Source organism: Culex quinquefasciatus, chromosome 3, assembly GCF_015732765.1.
Source record: "Culex quinquefasciatus strain JHB chromosome 3, VPISU_Cqui_1.0_pri_paternal, whole genome shotgun sequence".
Classification (NCBI taxonomy): Eukaryota; Metazoa; Arthropoda; class Insecta; order Diptera; family Culicidae; genus Culex; species Culex quinquefasciatus.
In genome coordinates, this window is record NC_051863.1 from 11,998,616 (window position 1) to 12,022,477 (window position 23,862).

Here is a 23,862-nt window from a genome sequence, read left to right on the forward strand (position 1 = left end):
TGTTACCTATTCGCAACTGATCTTGTTCTGGAAATCATGGTGTTTTATCTTTTCAGCGCATTCATACATGCTGTTGATAAGGGAAATACCACTTGATAGTCGAAGGCTATGATCAGTAGTGCTGAAAGGATATTACGGTTCTGTTCAGCAACGGAGAAGGACAACCATGGGTGGTCTCTCATGCTCATGCTCATGCTAAAAAGTATGTTATAGAAAAATCGTAAAACTATGAGAAAAACTGCGATTGGCCAAAAAGTAAATACTGTAGGCTTATAGTCCATGAAATTGTCTAACTTTTGACTAATATGAGTAAGGGTGTTGGAGGCTGTTGCAAAATGATATGGGTGTTTAAAAATAATCCATTTTTAACAGTAATTTGCAAAAGCTATGAGAAAAAGTCAAACCAATCTCGGATATCTATAGCTCATTTTAAAGTGCTTTAAAAGACCTTTCGAATGCATTTAAGAGAATTAGAATTGATCAAGATTTTTCGGAAATGAGAACAATTTTAAGATTTTTCGTGTATTTGGACCTCAAATTTCATGAGTTCATCTCATGTATAGACAAATAAGACCTCTAGAACAAACCGAGCAAAATCTACAAAAACTGCCTCTTAAACATGCAAAAAAAAAGACACACTTTCCTTCTCAGACATTCTAAGCCCAGCAAGTCCTTGTATCATTTCCAGCACGCAGCGAACATTACTGCACACGTGACGCAACAACGCAGCCATTAAAAAGTACAAGCAGTAAAATCTAACCGCTAAGATAGCGACAGTCAGAGACACTTGCCGTGATACGAGCCCCGAAATTTTCGTTCAACGAGCGCTAAAGTGCTGCTCGCGCGATAACGACCTTCCCTCTTTCCTCCTCCGTTGCTTGTTCTGACTCAGGAAGATCTCTCGGCGAGACCTGAAGCTGTCTAGCCGTCTGCAGCACAACGAAAACATTCCACGCCGAAACACGGTTCAGTTCGTCACTCTCGTGCGCCTGTGAGGACAAAAAAAAAGAGCCCACGGAAAAACGCGCGGTCGCGGCCGGCAGTCCATTCGGCTAAGCCAGTAGCGTTTTGCTCGCGATCGCGGTCACTCCACGCGAAGTCGGTTTTAAGTTTTTGTTTTAAGTTTTCTGTTTCCGAGTTGAAAGGAACCGTACTACACCTGAGCTTTTTTGCTGTTTTAATTTGTGCCGGTGTGACATAACTGCTGTTCAAGTGCGTCGAATAACTAGCGTCTTCTAAGCTCGATGTAAGTGTCAACCTCAACACTGAGAGTATCTTCTAGTGGCTCAAGTGGCTTCCGTTGAATGGATACACCACTATTCAGTGAAATTGGACTCCCATTGTGAATGAGCCGACACGGCTCCGATTCATCGTTCTAAGTGGTCATCCGTTATAAGCATGAATGTTATGTTCAGTGAGCAAAGCCAATGTCAAATCAGCGTGCTTTTGAACGCTTTGTCAGGTAAAATTGGCAGCATGCATGTTTACGAAATGCACACCCGACGACGACGACGACGACCTGTGCGATTACGATAACTTTGAGTGCCGGCGAACAGCAGAGGAGGAACTCTCTTTCTCTCTCTCTGTTCGTATGTTGTTGATCGTGGAAAAAGGGGCGCAGTGGGGTGAAATGGAATGTTTAAAAATGAATAATATCTTTCTCAGTGTGATTTGTCTTTTTTAACATAACTTTTAGATCAAATCAAATTCATGGTGAACCAGTAACTGTGAAAAGTTGTGACCTGAAATCCTTTTGACCACTTACATCATTTTTTAGGCTGTGTCAAGATAGCACGACAAGATTGAAACTTCTTTCGTATGAAAAGTGACAAAAATGCACGGAGTTTTTTTTCCGGATTTTATTGAATTTCTCAGGATTCAAATTTATTTTTTGGGAATCTGTGAAGATCAAAAGGTGAGGCATTGTGAGCTGCACAAAACGGCGTTCTTGACTCAATTTTGCCCAAAATGCACTTGAGACAAGTTAGCACGACAGCGACGATTGGCATCACGGTTGCCAGGTTGCCAGATAAAGCTGGGAATGCCAGATTTTTCAAGTGTCAGCTAGAATAAAGATTCATCCTTTTCTGTGCCAGATATTGACAGATTTTGCCATTTCCTTCATGCCCTTTTTGAACATTTTTTGATTAGAATGAACAAATTTAATTGAAAATAGATAAAATTAGGTTGTGTATTTCTTAAAGAAAATGTAAATTTAAGATTTTTTAGGACCATAACATCAGTTAAATCATCTGAATTTTACAAACTTTCCCCTTCACCATGCAGAAATGATAATTTTTTGTCTGCCCGATTTTTATTCCCAAATTTTTATTCGATACTTTGCCAGATTTCTCACATTTTGACCTGGTAACCCTGATTGGCATAATTAATATTTGGATCATTTGTTCAATAATAATATAAATAAAACAGTTCGGTATGCCTAAATGTTGCATGCAATTTTTGGATTGTTTGCAAAATCGACTCCTGAGCCTCCGCCTGAACTCAGTTATTTATTGTTAATTTTTGTAGATCAATTTAAGTGTTCATAAATTGATTTTTGAGTTTAGAGCAGTTCTCTACGGAATTAATTTTTGTATTTTTTCATCCGGCTGAAACTTTGTTGGTGTCTTAGGTTTGCCCAAAGAAGCCATTTTGCATCATTTGTTCGTTCATAAAATTTTCCATACAAATTTGGTAGCTGTCCATACAAAAAAGATATGTGAAAATTCAAAAATTTGTATCTTTTGAAGGAATTTTTTGATCGATTTGGTGTCTTCGGCAAATTTGTAGGTATGTATATGGACTACACTGAAAAAAATAATACAAGGTTAAACATTTTTTTGGTGATTTTTAATTTCACAAAAAAAAACTGACCAGGTCATGATTTTTTGAAACAATACAATTTAAAAAAAAAAAACAAAATATTTGTCGCAAAATTTTTTCAAAATCATTTTTCGATGTAAAATCGAATTTGCAATCAAAAAGTACCTTTGTAAAATGCGTTTTCTAGTTATAGCCCATGTTTGCCCATTTTTGAAAAAAATATTTTTGAAAAGCTGAGAAATTTCCTATATTTTGCTTTTTTTACAATGTTAAAATATGTAACATCCGTGAAATTTTCCGATCATTTCGAAAACAATATTTTCAAAATTTTAAAATCATGATTTGCATTTGAAAAAGGCGTAATATTAAATGTTTGGCCCATTTGAATTGTTAGTCTTGATTTAAAATTTTTGAAAATATTGTTTATGAAAAGATTGGAAAATTTCACGAATGTTTCATTCATTAACATGGTAAATCGGACCATTAGTTGCTGAGATATCGGCGTTAGAAATTGTAAACCACGTGTGGATCAAAACCTTTTTCGCTGTCATTATTGTTCTTAAAATTTTCTTCCAAAAAAAGGACTGATTTTCTTGTCTGTTTATTTTTTTTCCTTTTTTTCGAATTCGAAATTTTGAAATCAAATCTTACAATTAAAATTATTGTTGGCCCTTTTTAAAAGTCAGGCTTGATAAATAATGTTTTAAACTGAAAAAAAGTAGAAACTTCGTAAGCCCATAATGCTAATTTGTAACTCTGTAACCGGATTTGCACAATCCCACTATCCAGCGCAAAACATGCCTTTATTTGAAAGTATTTCTGAAGTAGTTTTTTACAGGGTGACTTTTCAGGCATATTTAAATAAATAATTAATTTCTGGTATTTCTGCCATCGTGATAGAAGGGTTCTTTCCCAACATTTTGCAAATTGGTTATGTTTGAGTTGTATGGACTTCTGATCAAACTTCAAATCACTATCTTTGCTATTATGAAATTACTCTGACACTAATTTGAGCAAGTCTGCATAAAATAAAGTATTTAAGTAAAAAAACGATTATTGTTCGATTACCTAAACACATTCAACTTAAGAAAAAATCTTAAGAACTATTTAAAAAATGTATGAGCAATATCAGCCGAGGTATGACTATTTTGACACAAATTAAGTTTGATTATTGCAAAATAATTCAAAGCATCGTAGTAGGGGAAAGTGGGGCAAGTGTAACTAGTTAAGGAAATGCTCATTAAAACACATTAAACAGGTAAAAAATCTGTCGGATTTTTTGATAATCATCTTATCCCAGATCATGTCTAAGACTTTGATAGAACAAGTTTCTAAAAAATCCTGTTTTTCACGATTAAAAATAAATTTTAAAAATATTGATTTTCAGTACGTTCTACACAGCTAAAAAAGTAGTAATCCAGCTGCGTGTAAAAGGCCTGGGTGTAAAATAAACATTGCATTATTTTATGCAATTTTATGTGATTTTACATTCTGAAATATGTAGCCCATCAGTATGGAAAACCTACTTGACCGAAATGTCAAGCTCATATATGCGTTTATCCTTCCAGTTTTTCATTGGTCTGATGGCCGAGCGGGCTAAGGCGCCAATCCTTACTGTTGGTGCTGGGTTTGAATCCCGTCGGTTGCAACTTTTTTTTGTGTTTGCAAAAATTGTACATGCAGTGTGTAATATTAAGTGTTTATTTTGACGAAGGTGATGTGCATGCTTTTGCATGCGATTTTACCATCGGATTTTTTGCTGTGTACTCAACTAGTTGGGCAAGACAAACAACACGTTGGGCAAGAGGAGCAATGCATGAAATAGCATGTTAAATTGCTTACAATTTAGCTGTTATGAATTTGAGACGTCAGATTACAATGTATTTGAATTTGTCTCTTCAATAATAATATTTTAATAATATTTTAATCGTTTTTCGAAAAAAAAAATATTTAGAAGATAACTGGTAATTTTTAATAATATCTATATTTTTTATGAACATTTTTAAAACAATTTATTATCAGTTTTTGAGTACTTTTATGCATTAATATCCCAATAAAATATGTTTTTGCAACAATTCGTTATATTTCCCCTATTTAAATCCATGTGGTACATTTGCCTCACTTAAAAAAGGTTATTAAAAAGCCTTCAACAAAACCAACGAAATGATAAAACATACTTTATAACAGGTAAAATCATTGGTAGGGACACTACTGATCTAGGAAAAAAATCAAAATAATAAAATGAGCCTTACAACGAACCCTAAGCCTTATTTTGAACTTTCCAGATATTATAAGAAAACAAAGGTTTATCTAATACCCCGTGGTGTTTACTATTTGCATTGCTAGCAACCATTCTTCATACTAGAAATATCAACATTATAAAAAATACGGCCGTACGAGCGATTGTTCCTTTTGCCCCATTAGGGTGTAATATCAAAATCGATTTTCCAGCACATCAATTTTTCAGTTCCTTTTGGGGTCCTAAACAACTTCCCAAAGATTTGGAACGATTGGTTTAGTCCTCACTTTGCGCAAAACGATTCAATTTTCCATATAAATTTGTATGAAAAAACCATTTTTTTTTGGATTTTGATATTTATAAAATCCACGTTTCACGCTGTACTAAAACCGGATTAATATTCGGATGCTCTGGAAGGTGCTCTACAACTTTCCCCAAGAGAGTACGGTGCTAGCTTGTCCCTGAAAAAAGATACAGCGTCCTCAAAACTCGTCTAAAACGTGATTTTCGAGCAAAAAAACACGTTTTAGACTAGTTTTGAATACGCTGTATCTTTTTTTTGGAGCAAGTTAGCACCATACCACGGGATTGAAACTCGTCTGAAAAACCTGTATCATTTTCCTATTCGAAACAGTGGCGCCACGTGGTGGTAGCTGCCCTGTTTATTACACTGTGAAATTTTCCATGGCCAATTCAAGGAACCAGAAGGTGACAACAGAAATGTCCGTCCAAAAGGGATGCTGCAAAAAACTTATTATTTTTAACAAATTTTCGAACAAATCAGCAACGAATTACAAGTTTGACAGTCGAACTATACTTAAAGGTTGGCTTTGTTATTTGTTTTTGCAAAACCGCATATTTTTAACGAAAGTGCCAAAAATATTCGTAATCACCTTTTGCCTCTTGGTGGCGCTTTGTGTAAGTATGTGTGAGGTCGATGTTTGCGGACGTGCACGCAGAACACAGAACAGTGAGAACTAGCGAAAATGCCTCACTTTCTTCTGATACAAGTCGCCATATTGAAATTGCTTGAAGATTCATACCCGTGACCATACTCTCTTCGGGAAAGTTGTAGAGCACCTTCCAGAGCATCCGAATATGAATCCGGTTTTAGTACAGCGTGATTACACCCTATTGCCCCATATGGTCGTCTTGCCCCACCTTCCCCTATGGTCATATTTCTTTTGTATTGATAAATTAAACAATTACGTCCATCCAATTTCAGTGCCTGTTAATAATAATACTTTTTAAAATCAAGAAAAAAACATTAATTAAACCACCTTAGTGATTGATCTCGATTGCACATGATTGCATGCAAAAAAGAAGCTATAAAAGCGTTACTTATGTTGCTGCTATAAAAGCTTAGGCTAACGATAACGGCATCATAATTTTAAATAGGGACTTAAATTTGAAATTTGCATTTGAAAATTAAATCGGTCAAATTTTATAACAAAGCTCGTGAATAGAAATTTGCCAAGCAGGCCCCACGGTGCCCAACCTGTGGCGCGTACACCACAACTCATCCATCAGGAGCACGTGGCTTTCTGACGATGATGGCGACGACAACAACCGGGAATTAATTAACTTGCATGTTATAACTGATTGGCATAAGCATGATAACTTGTTAGTACTAGACACGTATCGGAACTGTCGAATAGTTTAGAGTATTTATCCCAACTAGTTCTCGCTTTTTTGTTAGAAAATTTCACCTAACTATATCTCACACAAAAAAAAAACTCGATTGTCATGCTCCATTCATCACGTTCGGCATTGCACGTCAAACAATACGGAACGAAACGGTGCCATTGCGACGTCATAATTTTCCTTCTCTATGTTGGAAGTGGCACATTCACCAGACGTTGCTACCGGTGACCATTTTTTTCACACACTCATCAGAATGGAAACCGGTCCACACTTTTGCCGGCTTAGTGAAAAATAAAAATACAATTCAAAAACAGGAACAAAACTATTGGTGACACGGTGTTGTTTGGCAATTGTTGTACCAGCTTTTATTTTATTTGTTTTAGTGCTTTTGATCAGCTTGAATTCCAGTTTAGAATAGTTTTAGAACAAATTTGAAATTGAACTTTTTTTCAGTTTTAAATAAATCAACTGAATTTGTTCACAAATTGTCCCTTAACACACCGGGACAATTCCTTAATGAGTTTTTATTTTTAGTTGTCCAACGCTGTCGATTGCATTGTTCAATGTCTGAGTGCGGCTGAAAAAAGGGGGGCCTGTCACCGCATCGATCTCGGACGGAAGAGTGTCTCTGTCAGGTTCCTCCTGACGTGGAATGTCACTACGAGGATGGAAATAGTAATGCTAAGTGCCGTCGCCACAACCGTGAAATCTGCTTTTAGACTGGTCGGTTGGGATGAGCGGATTTGGCTTAGTTTAATTGGGTCCTAAAATGAAGCTTAGATTGCTGATATTATTGTTTACAGCGATAAAGCTTATTTTTCTGAGTACATTGACCCTTTGTACGACCACAAAAAGTTTAAAATGGATTTTTAAATCAATTTTGAAAAATTTACCTCGCGGTCCTTCTTGACAGAAAAGCTCCTACTTGACAGCTCGTTCCAAGGGGACCATAGATGATCCATCGAAAAAATGTTGTCTTGTCAAAAAAAAAATTGCATTAAAATGAAAAAAAAGTGATCAGAAATGTTTTTTAAGCGTGTTTTTTACCGTTGTACATAAAAATTGACATAGGGCTTTAGTACCCAATTGAATTGTTCAATTGACTCATTTTATTTACATTTTTTTTTTCGAAAAAAAATCGATAGGCTAGATTGCATTCAGGGATAATTGACAATCGCTCTTGTTTAAAGACAATATTTAGACCCAATATCACTCTATACAACACTTAGAATACTAACCTGATATTATTCCACAAACTGATTTTAAATTCATGTTGCGGCTACGTAAAGCCCTGGAGACATTGAACATGCTTTTGTGTTGAGATCAAACAACTTAATCCGAGGCCCCACTCCATCCATCATAAAACCGTAGCGTTCCCGGCTGTATCACCTTAGAGATTGATGTATCGTACGGTCGTACACGTTGTGCGACAATAAAGTCTTATCAAATTGACACTGGGATTCACTCGGCTTATTCTCACCCCTAACAACGGGCTGGTGGAGACCTAGTTCTGCATGTACGGAGTAAGGTAACGGGGCCCAATATCGTGCAACTTACAAAACGAAAATTCGGCCAATTTCATGAAATCGAAACCAAAGTTCCGTTCAGCTACCCTATATCACCGGGATAGCAATCGAGGGGATATTGTGCAAACGGGGCATTGTTGGAAACGATAACACAGTGGCAGTGCAAGTTGATTGTCCAACAAGAGCCACTTGAGGACATCAGATTCGGAATGGTGGAGAGAGTGGGGGATGGATGATAGTGTAACAATAACAACGCACTTCACTTGAAGCCTTTTATCAGATTTCTATATATACCACTCTAAGCCGGAACTTGTACAAGCTTTGAATGGCTTATATTGTTGGTGGCTAAGTGGTTGATGATGATTTGATTGTATTACTTATAAAATTCCTAGATTATTTGAAAAATCCAAAGAAATCCGATTACATCCAAACTTCAATTGCACTGCTTTTTTTAAAGTGCCTTAATAAAAAAACAAATTTAAAAAATATGAGTCTTGTTTGGCAAGTTAAAAATAAAAAAGTAGGGGAGAATGTTGTGCAAAATTGAGTTGAACTCACTGTAGAATACAAATAAATCAATTTTAAAAAATGTCAGAGATACACACATTTTTCTTAACGCACTGCATAAATTCGCCAAGAGATCTTTTGTCATAGTTTTTATGTGTATAGGATCAAATGAAATTTTTCGAAACATTGTTATTTATATTGAAAATGTTTGATAAACATTATCTTATCCGACCAACTATTTTTACAATCCATTGTTTAAATCGCGCCTTTAGGGAGTCTTGATCCCTGCTTTTTTACAACCACTGAAATCAGTCACAAAATTAAGAGATTGTTTAAGTTTTTCCTACATGGATTCCTTTAGCTTAGTTGAAGATGACTTACTGCAATGTTTTGCAAACAAAAATGACCAGCTTTTGTAAACATGCTCAATTTTGATCCATTTTAAGAATATTCTAAGTTTTAAATTTTTTAAAGCTAATCTTGTTATATTTTAAACAGAAATGTACAGGTTTATGTGAAATGTACAGGTTTATGTGAAATTGTCTTAACTTACAGAATATACACAGTTTAGATGGACTAGTAAAAAACATATTGCTTAAGATTTGTTCAAAGTGTTGAAAGTTCAAAGTATGCACATAGCATATATATTGAAATTGCCGTTTTAAAATATTTTTCTAAGTGCTTGGCATGATTCAAAGAACTTATCTGATCAGATACCCTTATAAGCCATTGCACCAGATCCAGATCCAGATTGCAAAATTAAGTGGAAATTTGATTTTCCGAAAAATACACCCAAAGTTAAAATCTATGCGGATAGTCCTTCCGAAAAGAAACGAGAGGAAAGTACTATTTGGCGAGAGTAAAGACCTCTCGCGCTACAACAACAACACATCGTGTTCATTCGTTCATTGAAACAGTTCATCCCATTGGGTGGCTTATATGGCCAAATGACCGCCACTCAATACGGCAAAGGCGCAGTTCAATATGCCGAAGGTCTCGGGTTCGAATCTCGGTATCGACACTTTTGTTTTGGAGAGTGAACTTTTTGGAAAATGAAACCATGAGTAGTACTCTCGGTAATTTTGGGATTTATCCTCTCCGTCCGTTCACAGTGCCAGTTTACTACCGAACCATGTTCTTAATCCTCTCATATGCCGATGCCCAATTCTGGGTGTGTTGAAGTTTTCGATTTTGATTTTTTTTGAGATGCAATTTCAAAATACAAACTCTCGAAAAAAGCGGGCAACAACAAACGCTAACCCTTCCCAAGTAACATTTTTTTCCAGGAGTTCTACAAGAGCTCTTCAAGATAGCTACAGCATAGCAGTTTGGACCGCGGTAGGATAAAACTCTCTTCAAGTGCTCTTCCAAACTCCTGAAGAAGTTTTGAAGAGAATTTTATCCTACCGCGGTCCAAACTGGTATGCTGTAGCTATCTTGAAGAGCTCTTGTAGAACACTTGGAAAAAATTGTTACTAAATTCGCGAATTATCCTACCATATCGTCGCCATCGTGCTAACTTGTCGTACGTGCATTTTGGGCCAAATTGAGTTAAGAACGCCATTTTGTGCAGCTCACAATGCCTCACCTTTTGACCTTCACAGATCCCCAAAATTCGATTTCAATCCTGAGATATTCAACAAAAACCGAAAAAACTCCGTGCATTTTTGTCACTTTACATATGAAAGTAGTTTCAATCTTGTCGTGCTATCTTGTCACTCCATGAAAATTGATGTAAGTGCGACAAAAAGCCAAAGGGATTTCAGGCCAGGAAAGTCAGGATGCGTTTGTCGCACGTACAAGCTAGACTACCGTAAACATTAGTAATTATAACTCGGGACTCCAGCAACCAACTTCAACCAAACTTTGGGACAATGCACAGAATGGTGAGCCAAACAAAACGTGTTTGTTATTGTTTACATTGCGTGCTCTCGTTTTTGAATATTCAAGGGCAAACATTAAAACGCGTTTTTCTCGGAACGTCAAAATGGCGGGTGCGACAAGATAGCACGACGACGTCGATATGATTATAATTAGAGGTGGGCAAAACCGCTCTTTTTCAGGAGCCGCTCATTTTCGTTCGCTCATCAAAAAGAGCCGCTCTTTTGAATGGCTCTTTCGCTCTTTTTTCAAAAAAGAGTTGAAAAGGTTATTTTTAAGAATGGCGTGATTTTTAAAGCTTTTTCACATTGGAATTATAAAAATGATTTGAAATAAAAAACAAGAAGATGCCCTTGAAAACCATAGGTCTTGGGCGGTCTCTATGTCATTATTTAAAAAAAAAAGTTGATTTTAGTAATATTTTAGTAATAAGTTGATTTTTAAGTAATATTTTGCTAGTTAAGAAGTTTTAAATGCTCAAATTGTATTTTGCTAAAACTTTAATGTACGATCAGTTGCACAGTGAAAAGTTTTTCATTTTGTTTAGAAAATTATTTACTTTTGGAATTTCAAAAAAAGGTGTTTTAAATCTAAGTGGTATTCAAATATCGGCATCAATGCTATTAAAAGTCTTTCAATATATATTGATGAGAAAGTTGCTATAGATATCCTAATGAAAAATTATCTAATGAAATATTCCTAAAGTATTTGAAAAAGTTCACAAATGGACAATGTTCGGATTAATGTTTGATTAGCATTGAAATATTTAAAATTGCATTTTCAATTCTCAAAACCAAATTTTACCCTGCAATTTGTTGGAAATTCAATAAATTATATTTATTTCAAGTTTAAAAATTATTCTATCTTGAAACGGTTCTTTCAAAAGACCGGGGTTTAAAAAAGAACCGCGGTTCTTTATTTTGTGAGCCATGGTTCGTTTGCTCTTTATAGTGAACTGGCTCTTTGAGCGGCTCGCTCTTTTTTTGTCCACCTCTAATTTTAATGTAATTTTGCTCGTTGAATCTGAATATGCCCTCAGATTTGTCCGGCAAAGTTGCAGGTTTTTTTTTAGAACTTTGAATAAAAAATAATTGTTCGGCATGTTTTAACCCGATTTTGTTATTTGACATATAATCGCCTAAAATTATATTTCTATTTTTTTATATTTGTTAAGGGAACTCAACAATACATCTTATGCGCTAGAGTTTAAGATGGCGCCAAATCTGGTACCATAAAACTTTGATAGCCGGGGTGACTTTGATACACCCAGAACTGGGCATCGGCATACGAGAGGATAAAGAGCACGGTTCGGTAGTAAAATGATACTGTGTGCGGACGGAGAGGATAAATCCCAAAATTACCGAGAGTACATTGCTCATGGGTTCATTTTCCAAAAAAGTTCATTTAGCAAAAAAAAAGTTCCGACACCGAGACTCGAACCTACGACCTTCGGTTTATTGAACCGTGCCTTAGCCGTATGGGCCACCATGGTTCGATGACTAAGTGGCGGTCATTTGTCCATATAAGCCACTCAATAGGAAGAACTGTTTCAATGAACGGATGAACATGCGAGAGGTCTTTACTCTCGCAAAATAGTACTTTCCTCATGTTTCTTTTCGGGAGGACAATCCCCTCGGTCTTTAACTTTGGGTGTAGGTTTGAGATTTAACCGCAAAATGAAGATTACAAATTTAATAAGTACGGAATGGTTGGGATCATACTGACCGTGGTAGAGAAGTGCCCAAAGAACCTTCAAGAATTTTTCATAAAATTTTGAAAAGTTTGAAAAGTTAGTTAACTTTAATTAGGAAAATGTTGTTGAAAGGCAATATTTAAAACTACTTAAAGTGTCATTGTTTTCTCAATGAACATGATTTTGAATCGGAAAATGGAATGCATTTTCGGATTCTTTAGAAAATTTTTCACTAGGGGAAAGTAAAATAAGTTTGTAAATAATAAATAATGTGTGTTTTGAAACATAATTAAAAAAAAACCCAAATTTATAGGCAATCTCAGTAAAACAAATTTCATTTAAATTGTGAAAAATTGTGATTCGTGCTTATAGTCTAGTATAAAATGCAATATAAATCGATAATTTTATGAACATTACTATATTTAACAAATTTTAGTCAAAATTCCAACTTTCAAACAATTTTACCTAAAATTTATATGTATTTTGTCAAAAAGGTTAATAATTTTGTTAACTAAGTATAAACATTGATTTTATATCGGCAATCCATTAATAAATTAAAATCCTATCGAAGTCACCCCGGTTTACGGTACCAAAGATGTAAGTTTCAAAAAAGAGGTTTTGGATTAATCTGAAATCTTGCCAAATAAAATTTTAATAATCATTTTTAGATGCAAAATTAAATTTGCTATCGAAATTTAACAACACTTTGCTGAAAAAGTGTCTAAAATGCATTTTACACCAAAAAGTTGGGCAAGACGACCACATGGGGCAAAAGGAAGAATTTTTCGCTTGTGTATGGTTACACGAGCAAGTCTGGAGTTTTTAAAAGGTCCTATAATTTTTTTTTTTACTTTTGTTGCTTTTTGGGTGGTTTTGAATACCCCTGCCTCAAGGCGGTTCTAAAAACACACAAAAAGCAAAAAAATAATATTTTGTTTATAGGACCTTTAAAAAAACTCTACACCCAAAATTCCGAGTCGTGAGAATCGCTCCCTCAAAATTTATTGAGGGCTCAGCGCCAAAATCGAGAGAATAATGCTACCAACTCACACCACCATAACAAATGAGTTCATTCGTTAATTGAAACAATAAATCTGCAACAAGTCTCATAAATTGACATTGAGTTGAGTTGGAGAATTTGAATGGTGTGCGTCGCGGTCCTCGCGCAGGATTTTCGTTGCCGTTTCCGTCTTTGTTGTCCCCCCGATTGTGTGTGTATTTCGATCCGGGCGGTTTCGGGATGTTTGACAGTTGAGTTGGAGAATTTGAACGGTGTGCGTCGCGGTCATCACGCAGGATTTTCGTTGCCGTTTCCGTCTTTGTTATCCCCCCGATTGTGTGTGTATTCCGATCCGGGCGGTTTCGGGATGTTTGACAGTTGCGTTGGAGAATTTGAACGGTGTGCGTCGCGGTCCTCGCGCAGGATTTTCGTTGCCGTTTCCGTCTTTGTTGTCCCCCCGATTGTGTGTGTATTTCGATCCGGGCGGTTTCGGGATGTTTGACAGTTGAGTTGGAGAATTTGAACGGTGTGCGTCGCGGTCATCACGCAGGATTTTCGTTGCCGTTTCCGTCTTTGTTGTCCCCCCGATTGTGTGTGTATTCCGATCCGGGCGGTTTCGGGATGTTTGACAGTTGAGTTGGAGAATTTGAACGGTGTGCGTCGCGGTCATCACGCAGGATTTTCGTTGCCGTTTCCGTCTTTGTTGTCCCCCCGATTATGTGTGTATTCCGATCCGGGCGGTTTCGGGATGTTTGACAGTTGAGTTGGAGAATTTGAACGGTGTGCGTCGCGGTCCTCGCGCAGGATTTTCGTTGCCGTTTCCGTCTTTGTTGTCCCCCCGATTGTGTGTGTATTTCGATCCGGGCGGTTTCGGGATGTTTGACAGTTGAGTTGGAGAATTTGAACGGTGTGCGTCGCGGTCATCACGCAGGATTTTCGTTGCCGTTTCCGTCTTTGTTATCCCCCCGATTGTGTGTGTATTTCGATCCGGGCGGTTTCGGGATGTTTGACAGTTGCGTTGGAGAATTTGAAAGGTGTGCGTCGCGGTCCTCGCGCAGGATTTTCGTTGCCGTTTTCGTCTTTGTTGTCCCCCCGATTGTGTGTGTATTTCGATCCGGGCGGTTTCGGGATGTTTGACAGTTGCGTTGGAGAATTTGAAAGGTGTGCGTCGCGGTCCTCGCGCAGGATTTTCGTTGCCGTTTCCGTCTTTGTTGTCCCCCCGATTGTGTGTGTATTTCGATCCGGGCGGTTTCGCGTTTTCGCATTTTAGTTGGTTTTATCTTTCCACAGCCGGCTGTCTAAGATTAAATCATTTATGCTAAACTAAACACCAAATAACCGGGAATAGTCTCATCCGCATACTCCGACTGTTTGCCTTGAGAATGCATAATACATCACACCATTAAACAAAATTTATTGATTATCGGGTCGCATCATCATCCTCTATGTTGAATCCTGGCCATTACCCTTACCCACTAACAAAATCCCAAGTAGAAGTAGTTTTCCGGCACACGCGGGGGTGTGGATATCGTATAGAACCCACCCTTGGTAGCAGCCTGTGCTAACTAACATTCCCGTCCCATTCCCTCGAGATCTACAAACTGACATGGCGGGCGCCGTTGGTGGCCAACGACTGTTTCCTATTCGCACCGGCTCTAGTTTTGATGATCGTGATGTTTTATCTTTTCAGCGCATTCATGCATGCTGTTGATAAGGGAAACATCATTTGATCGTTGAAGCGTGTGACCGGTTGTGCTGATGGGATATTATGGTCCTGTTCAGCAACGGAGAAGGACAACCATGGGTGGTCTCTCATGCTCATGCTCATGCTCAACAAGTCTCATAAATTGACATCTGACCACTCCTTGTTCACCAAGCTGTGGTGGCCGAAGCAGTTAAGTCATTGAGTTAGTATATCAAAGGTTTCTGGTTCGATTCCCGTAGTCGACACTTTTGATTTTTTGTTATGACGGATGAACATTTTTTGCAAATGAACCTAGATAGAATAATTCTCTCGCCAATCTCGAACTGTGTTCTCTGTGTCCATGAATGGTGCCACTATTCTCTCGACTCGAGGCCATTATTCTCTCGGACAAGCGCTGCCCAGTTTTGGGTGTAGTTCCTATTTCCTATATGGTCGTCTTGCCCCATATTCCCCTACTGTACATTGGAATTTCACAAAAAAATAATATTTTTATGCGAGCTTAAACATGCTCAATATGATAATCAACGCAGAAAAGTTTTTCGAAAACATTTTTTGAACTCTGAACTTTTGAACAACTTTGAAAAATATTTACAATTTTGAAACTTGAAAATGTAGCTCAACCTTTGAAAACGTCCAAAATAACTCGGATGCAGCACTGGGTATGGCAAGAAATTTTCGACGCAAAATGGCTGCTCTTGACATTAGGAATGCAAGGACAAAGTTTCATCCAAATCAAAAACAAAGAATAGTTGTTTTGCGAAAAATATACATGAGTTGCAAAAAAAGTCATTAATTGGGTCATTACATTTGTTTGTCAGCTAAAAAGCCTATTTGAAAAATTCGAAAGGAAGAAAATAAGGTCACATCGTTTGTTTTATTAAATTGACTGTGATTTCATTTAAGAATTATTAACTTTTCAATAGGGCGAATCTGTAAATATAAACAAACAGTCTATCTCACTTGCTCTAGTGACAGTTCACGTTAAGTAAAAAAGGTACATGCTGCTTGTTTACATCTACGGCTTCGCCCTATTGAAAAGTTAATACGGATTTGATGGCAAATTTCTGCTAGTATTGATGATCATCTGTCCCACTTTAGTGTTTAGAAGGGTGTAACCAATGTATTTTGGCTCACCAAACAAACTAACATGTTTTGATCCATTTCATCATCATTTTCCGGAATATATGTACAGTCATCCCACATATTCGGAACGGTTTCCAGATTGGCCAATGTTCAAAAAATCATAGCAAATCGATAATTGAACTTAATGATTCGTTTTTACCTTCATTTGAAAGCTTTTCTTGCGATCTTTCGAATGCTGTATCAAACATCTGCAAATTTTAATTTTATATGAAGTTTTTGAAGAATTACTTTGACCCTTGAAATCCACAAATTCGGAACACTTTTTTCTTACGAATGTAAACAAACTTTGGATCTCTCCAGGGGTACATATTTATTACCAAATAATGACTTCACACACTGAAACCAATGAAACTCAAGCTTAGTGACGTTTTAAACATGGTTTGATAACTTTTTTTGTTAAAATATCAGTTAAATTCAGGTGTTCCACAATTGTAGAAGGCACAATAACATCCCACAATTATGAAACAGGCCATTTGGAGACAGTGTTTTGCTGCTCTAGACAAAATAGTCTTGGAATGAAGTTTTTTGTTCAAAAAGTACTACTTTTACTAGTGAAATAGCAAGGTAATGTCCAAATGAAGGTTCTAAAAATAGTAAGGTCGACAGAAAAGCTACTTTTGGCATGCTATTGACAAATTATCATAAAAGTGTTCCGAATTTGTGGGTGTTCCGAATATGTGGGATGACTGTACTAAAATCTGTATTAATGAGCAAGCAACCAACATTGTTTACCCTATTGTTGGTTATACAGAATGCACTCGGCTATCGGGAAACAAAATCTCTCCCGCTCGACTGACGTAAATCCGCGGGACTTAATTTCACCGACTGACAAATTTCGAGTGTTTCCAGCGCACCATAAATTAGGCTCACACTTGTTTACGTGTGATTAGCACTTGGGCCGGGCAAGTGCGCGTGTGGGTTTTGAAACCTGACTCGTGCCTCGGCTCGGTGGTGGCCGATAACGAGCTAATTTAGTGCTATATCGTCGATTGCGATTACTTCATCACAATTGGCGCCGATTTGTGCCCTTTGGATGTGTGTAATTATCCGGGGTGTCGAGCACTAATTGATCGATTATGGTATTACTGGGTGGTGTTGTGGCCTATCTAAATGAAATGGCGCTAGTACGTTGTAGCGACCTGTTGAGGGGAAGGTGAAATGAAGTTGCCTCGAGCATAAATGAACTGAATTCATCCGATTCAAGCTAAAACACCGCTTCGTTTGCTTCCAGGAATTGCTGACCAAATCCGGCAGAACAACACACTCCACATCAAGAGGATGTCGGTGAAAATTGTGGCCCTCCCGGTGCGCTTGGGATTGCTGCTTGCGGTGCTTTCGCACGTCACCCCAGGAACGCTGGGTGCCCCCAAGAGCGATGATCCGGCCGCGTTGCAACTGATAATCCTGCACAACAACGATATGCACGCCCGCTTCGAGCAAATCGGGGCGTACGGAAACGAGTGCCAGCCTGCCGATGTGGCCAGCAACCGGTGCTACGGAGGATTTGCCCGGGTGGCGCACAAGTAAGTTTGCAGCAACGGAACAATAGCAGGAACAGCAAACATTTCTGAGAACTTGTGGAATTTAATCAATGTACGTTCCATCAAACTAGAAATTTGAACACCAGTGAATACAACAAATTCGTGCGATCTTCACTGGAAATTGATTTAATCTTGTCATTCAGTGCATAACAATTGCTGGAATGAAACTTTGATAATCAGAATCCCGCTGCATTGCTGTGCCATTGTGAGTATAACAATACAATTTTCTACTGCTGTCAAGGGGGTTTTACCAATTGGGTACTAAAGCCCTATGCCAATTTTTATGTACAACGGTAAAAAACACGATTAAAAACCATGTCTGATCACTTTTTTTCATTTTAATGCAAATTTTTTTTAGCAGGACAACATTTTTTCGATGGATCAACTATCGTCCCCTTGGAACGACCTGTCAAGTAGGAGCTTTTCTGTCAAGAAGGACCGCGAGGTTAATTTTTCAAAATTGATTTAAAAATCCATTTTAAGCTCTTTATGGTCGTACAAAGGGTCATTGTACTCAGAAAAATAAGCTTTATCGCTGTGAACAATAATATCAGCAATCTAAGCTTCATTTTAGGACCCAATTGAAATTTAATGAAAATTATGTTCAATTTTTGTCACTGAACAAAATTCAACAAAAAATAATTGTTAAATTATGAAACATTCGTGAAATTATGCGATCCTCTCGAAAGCAATATTTTCGATTCTTTTAGATCAAGACTTACATTTCAAATGGGTTCAATATTGAATGTTTGGCCCTTTTGAAATATTAATCTTGTTGTAAAAAAATGAAAATATTCTTTTCGAGAAGATCGGAAAATTTCAAATTCAAATTTTATTATAACATTGCAAATCGGACCATTAGTTCCTGAGATATCAACATTAGAAAAGGGTGGCTTGTTTGAGTGAAAGCCTATCTTTTGTTTAAATGCGCTTTCTAGTAATCTTATGATGCTATTATTTAGAAGGTCTTTATAAAAATCCCGAAATTCTGTAATAATGTTAATAACCGGGTTTTTCATTTCTATTTGAAAAATATTGAAATGAGTTCAAAATTTGAATTTTTAGCTGCCAAGAAAGTTGAAATTTAAGTTGTTGAGTTTTTTGAGTTCGGTGGCTTTACTATATTTATTGACATTATCTGAAAATTCAAATGGAAAGGATATAAATAGGGTTAGTAAAATTTCACGATTTCGCGGACAGCGTGAAATCCGCGAAATTTGGCTTTTTCCGCGAAATCCCGTGAAATTTTATGTTTGTGTGAAACTGTAACGATTTTCTCAATATATTTTATCAAACTCAAATAGGAATAAAACTAATCTTAGGAACTGCTGTAGAATTAAGCCAGTGAATACCCTTGTTCAACTACTAATATAGGGAAAGTAAATTTTAACGATTTTGCAGACGTTGTGAAATTCTTGAAATTTATCAATTTCTCCAATATTTTTTTTTTTTTTCAAATAACATCATAAGAAATATTTCAATCATAAAGACTATTTAAGTAAATTTTATTAGTTTTCAATTGAAAAGCTTGATATGAACCATTTGAAGAATTGATTAGATTTTTCATTTTTTTTTAAGAAACTAACTAATTTTAGGATTTTTTCATTCGCTGGAGTAGAAATTTTACTACTATTTTATTTTGAAACGTATACCTAATTTCAAAAGAATTTTAAAGAATCACGCTTTGTTTTATTCCAAATAAAATGAAGAGTATTTTTTATCTGTGAAATCACATTTAAAAAACATTTCTGATTTTTTTCAGAATCCTGTTTAATTTTAACGATATTTGATTATGTGGGTGGATGATTCCCGTGGAAGTTAAAAATACCACCTTTTTAATTTCTGTCATCATTTCGAATACAAATTTCGATTCCGGTACAAATTGTAGTATTTTTCTCATTGATTTTAAATTTAGTTTTAGAAAAAGTGAGATGAAAACCTTAAAAAACTATTTTGAATAGGTTAAATGTTGCAGAAAATTTAATTTATTTTACTCATTTTGGCTGGAAAGGATTGTTAAATCTTGCTTGATATGAAATTCAATAAAATGTAAAGTGATAAAACAGAAGCAAATCAGCGAAAACTTTTTAGCTTAATTAATCGAATACTAAAAAAGAAGTTGAATAAATGAGAATACGCATTTTGTTCCAAAATATAAATAGAGCCCATCCATAAACCAGATGGAAACTTTTTTTGAAAATTAGGATTTTTTTTTCAAAGAGAGTTATGTTTTTTTTGTTTATTGATGAATAATATATAATGAAGCATAAAAAGTATTTTTTTATGTGGTTTGAACAAAAGATTTTCACGTTCCGCGAAATTTGCGTGAAATTTGGTGTTTTGAAATTGAGGTCCCCGTGAAATTTGCTATTTTCGAGCGTGAAAATTTAAAATTTATACACCCAAAATTCAGAGTCGAGATAATTGTTCTCTCAAAATTTATTGAGGGCTCAGTGCCAAAATCGATAGAATAATGGTACCAACTCACACCATCATAACAAATGAGTTCATTCGTTAGTTGAATCAATAAATCTCCAACAAGTGTCATACATCGACTTCTGACTTCTCCATGGTCATCAAGCTGTGGTGGCCGAGGCAGCTAAGTCATTGGATTGGTTTGTAAAAGGTCTCTGGTTCGATTCCCGTTGTCAACACTTTTGGTTTTTTGTTTGACGGATGAACTTTTTTTTGCAAATGAACCTCGAGAGAATAGTTCTATCGCCCATCTCGAGCTGTGTTCTCTGCGTCCGTGAATGGTACCACTATTCTCTCGACTCGAGACCATCATTCTCTCGGACTAGCGCTGCCAGTTTTGGGTGCATCAATTTATATTTCAAATTTGCTTGATTTTCAGAGTGCGCGAGTTTCGTGCCAAGGAAGCCAACGGAGGTCTCCCAGTGCTATACCTAAACGCCGGTGACACCTACACCGGAACGCCCTGGTTTGCCGTCTACAAGGACAATATCACAGCCTCGTTCCTGAACCTGCTCAAACCGGATGCCATCGTAAGCTTCTGATCGATTTTCAACCTTCCAACGTACTTAATTGAAATCATTTCCCCGTCAGTCCCTCGGCAACCACGAGTTCGACCTGGGCGTGGAAGGGCTGGTGCCGTTCCTGAACGAGGTGGACTTTCCGGTGCTCGCCGCCAATCTGGACCTCTCCAAGACGCCCTCGATGCAGTCCACCAAATCGTTGCGCCACTCGACCGTGTTCACCAAGGGCGGCATCAAGATCGGCATCGTCGGCTACCTGACGCCGGAGACGAAGCAGCTGACGCAGGTCAACACCGTCGAGTACCTGGACGAGATCGAGGCCATCAAGTAAGGGGGGTTTGGTTGTTTTTCGAATTGTTAGGACTGAGTTTGGTGTCTTTCGTTGCAGCAAGGAAGCGTCGGCGTTAAAGTCCCAGGGCGTCAATATTCTGATTGCGCTCGGGCACAGCGGGCTGGAGCGTGATCGGCAGATTGCTGCGGGTTGCCCGGACATTGACATCGTGATTGGAGGCCATTCGCATACATTCCTGTACTCGGGAACGGTGCCGGATGATGTTGACAGGCCAGAGGGTCCGTACCCGGTGATGGTGCGAAACAGTGCCGGTAAGGATGTTCCGGTGGTTCAGGCGTACGCGTATACCAAGTACTTGGGCTACATGAAGGTAGACTTTGATCAGGCCGGTAATCTGCTGTCGTTTGATGGTAGTCCGATCTTGCTGAACGGTGCCGTTGATCGTGATTCGGATGTGTTGGAGCTTCTTGATGTGTACCGACCGGGGATTCTCGAGCTGGATGAAGTTATCGGCCAGACGAGGGTTCTGCTGGATTCGTCCCGGTGTCGGTTTGAGGAGTGCAACATCGGTAACATGATTACGGATGCCATGGTCATGACATACACCATGTCCCGTGAACAAACCAACGAGTTCTGGACGGATGCAGCCATTGCCTTTATTCAGGGCGGAGGTATCCGAGCATCGATCGATGTTACTGAGGGTGGAAACATCACGAAGAAGGACCTTAAAACGGTGCTTCCGTTTGGAAATGCGATGATCCTCGCAGAAGTAACCGGAGAGACGATTCGGCTAATGCTGGAACATAGCGTGTCCCGGTACGACGGTCGCACCGGGTACGGAGAGTTCCTGCAAATGGCGGGCGTGCACGTGGTGTACGACCTCAGCAAACCACCCGGCCATCGAGTCGCCAGCATTGAGGTGCGCTGCGCTCGGTGCAGCATTCCTAGCTTCAGCTCGCTGTACGATTACGACCGGTACAAGATCATCCTGAACCAGTTCCTGTGGGACGGTGGCGACGGTTTCACCATGTTCTCCGGACGTAACTTCGAAGCGCTCACGTGGGGAGAGTACGAGATGACCGAGGAGTACTTGAGCCGTTTCTCGCCGGTGTATCCGGCGGTTGAGTGGCGGGTTACGCTCAACGGGGAGGTCAATCCGGATGATATGACTACGCCGGGGACACCCGTTACGAGTACGGAGGGATCAACTAGTACCGAAAAGGACGATGACGGTGGTGCTGGAAGTTTGCAAGCTACGGTAGCGACTGTAGTGGCGTTGGCATTTATTAGTGTTTTCCAAAGAGTGACAATGTAATTTGTCGTTGTTGTATAAAGTGGTTAAGCATGTTGTAAAAAGTGTTTCCTGTGTGGTTAGTTAAGTACAAATAAAAATACTTGTTGTAAATATGCAGTCGTTTATCTTTTTGTTGTTGCAGTGTCCATACAAATTTAAATACAATGGAAGGAACTGAAGAATTTAGTTTTCTATCTTGAAAGTAGTACACTGAATATCCACATAGATTTCACTTTTTATATCTTATCAATATTTTCCGAGCAACCTAGCTACCCTTTTTCCCGGTGAATGGTGGAGATGGGAGCAGCCGGCAATGGATGGCTTTCATGGTGCTGCTTGTCCTGTTCTGGCAGAATTGGTTTTAATTCCCCTACTCAATTTCTAAGCAACCTGGGCTGGACAATCATCGCACATACATGACGAAATCCAGTCTGCAACCCGCTAAAATCATCATCTCCATGCGAATGAGAATGCGAATCAATATTTTCCCAGCAACCTTAATTTTAAATTTTAAGGCTGATAAAAATAAACTACAAAAATTGATTTTTCTTATTTTTGATTCTTTGCGGCATGGAATTCCACCGAGCGCATAATGTTGCACCTGTAGGTAACAAACAATAAAAAGCTTAAATGAGAAATCAGCAAACAAGTTTGAAGCAAAACTTTTACGAAAAATGGTAAAATTGTAATTTTCCCTATGGATCAGCAACTTTAAAGTTATCTCTAGAATGATATTTTTTGTTCTTTTTTATGAAAGTTTAAACAGAATTGTGTGTGCTTTTTTATGACCAAAGAAGACATTTTGGATCATAAGTACATCCATTTTTGATCGATTTGGAGTCTTCGGAAAAGATAATTAAAAAAAAAAATGCTTTTTACCTGACTGAGCTTGACCATTTCTAAAACTGTGCACTTTTATTTCACATTAATTTTTTAAATTATGATTTTTCGACAAATCAACAATTTCAAAAATAGTTCTTTTGAGAAATTTATTTGTTTTAGTGAAACGTCGAATGAAGCAATAGATATTTTTATTTAGTGTACCGTAAACTGGGGTCAATCGGGACACATGGGGTGAATTGGGACAGCAGTTTTAACCATGTTGGAGCACAATATTTTGATTTTTCTGGTTGGTTTCGGATAGAACAGACTCAGACCAACAAAATGTGTACATCCATTTCCAAATTTAAAAGCTTTAAGTGCTCTAAAAATGGCTGTCCCTATTCAGACTGTAGTCCCGATTCGCCCCAGATTACGGTAACTTGTTTTTTCTGAGATGTCCTAAGCAATGCCTACAACTTTGTCGAAGATACCGAATCGATTGAAAAAATCAGTTCTCAATATCAGATTGTTTAATATTTTAACAACTACTTATGCATGTAAAGTTGCCAAAATTTATGGAGACTTGGGTGGACGAACAAATGATGCAAAATGTCTTATTGACTTATGAAACACAATACTTTATAGCACCTTTAAAAAAAATACTTTAGAGTTGTCTTTTTCGGCCACATAAAAAGTACATGCAAAAAATCATCCAAAAACAATTAATCAAAATACTCCAAATACTCAAAGACGGTC

At 37.7% G+C, this 23,862-nt stretch overlaps 1 protein-coding gene across 2 annotated transcripts; it reads left to right on the forward strand.

The window, feature by feature from the left end:
- The first annotated feature begins 905 nt into the window (after positions 1 to 905).
- LOC6049238 (protein 5NUC) lies at positions 906 to 22,401 on the forward strand. Of its 2 annotated transcripts, none has more exons than XM_038263813.1 (5): positions 906 to 1,246; positions 17,393 to 17,684; positions 20,557 to 20,707; positions 20,769 to 21,025; positions 21,087 to 22,401. In XM_038263813.1, exons 2-5 carry the CDS (start codon positions 17,440 to 17,442, stop codon positions 22,303 to 22,305), a joined length of 1,872 nt encoding a protein of 623 aa, XP_038119741.1. In that variant the 5' UTR covers positions 906 to 1,246; positions 17,393 to 17,439; the 3' UTR covers positions 22,306 to 22,401. The 2 variants fall into 2 exon arrangements, with proteins under 2 accessions (XP_038119741.1, XP_038119742.1); XM_038263814.1 differs by lacking the exon at positions 906 to 1,246 and adding an exon at positions 17,253 to 17,314.
- Positions 22,402 to 23,862: the final 1,461 nt, after the last annotated feature.

Bases quoted from the DNA above. Each gene is read 5' to 3' on its own strand.
- LOC6049238 (XM_038263813.1), top strand. From the start codon at position 17,440: ATGTCGGTGAAAATTGTGGCCCTCCCGGTGCGCTTGGGATTGCTGCTT. The intron at 17,685-20,556 runs GTAAGTTTGCAG...CTTGATTTTCAG, and splicing joins TTTGCCCGGGTGGCGCACAA to AGTGCGCGAGTTTCGTGCCA. The intron at 20,708-20,768 runs GTAAGCTTCTGA...TTTCCCCGTCAG, and splicing joins TGCTCAAACCGGATGCCATC to TCCCTCGGCAACCACGAGTT.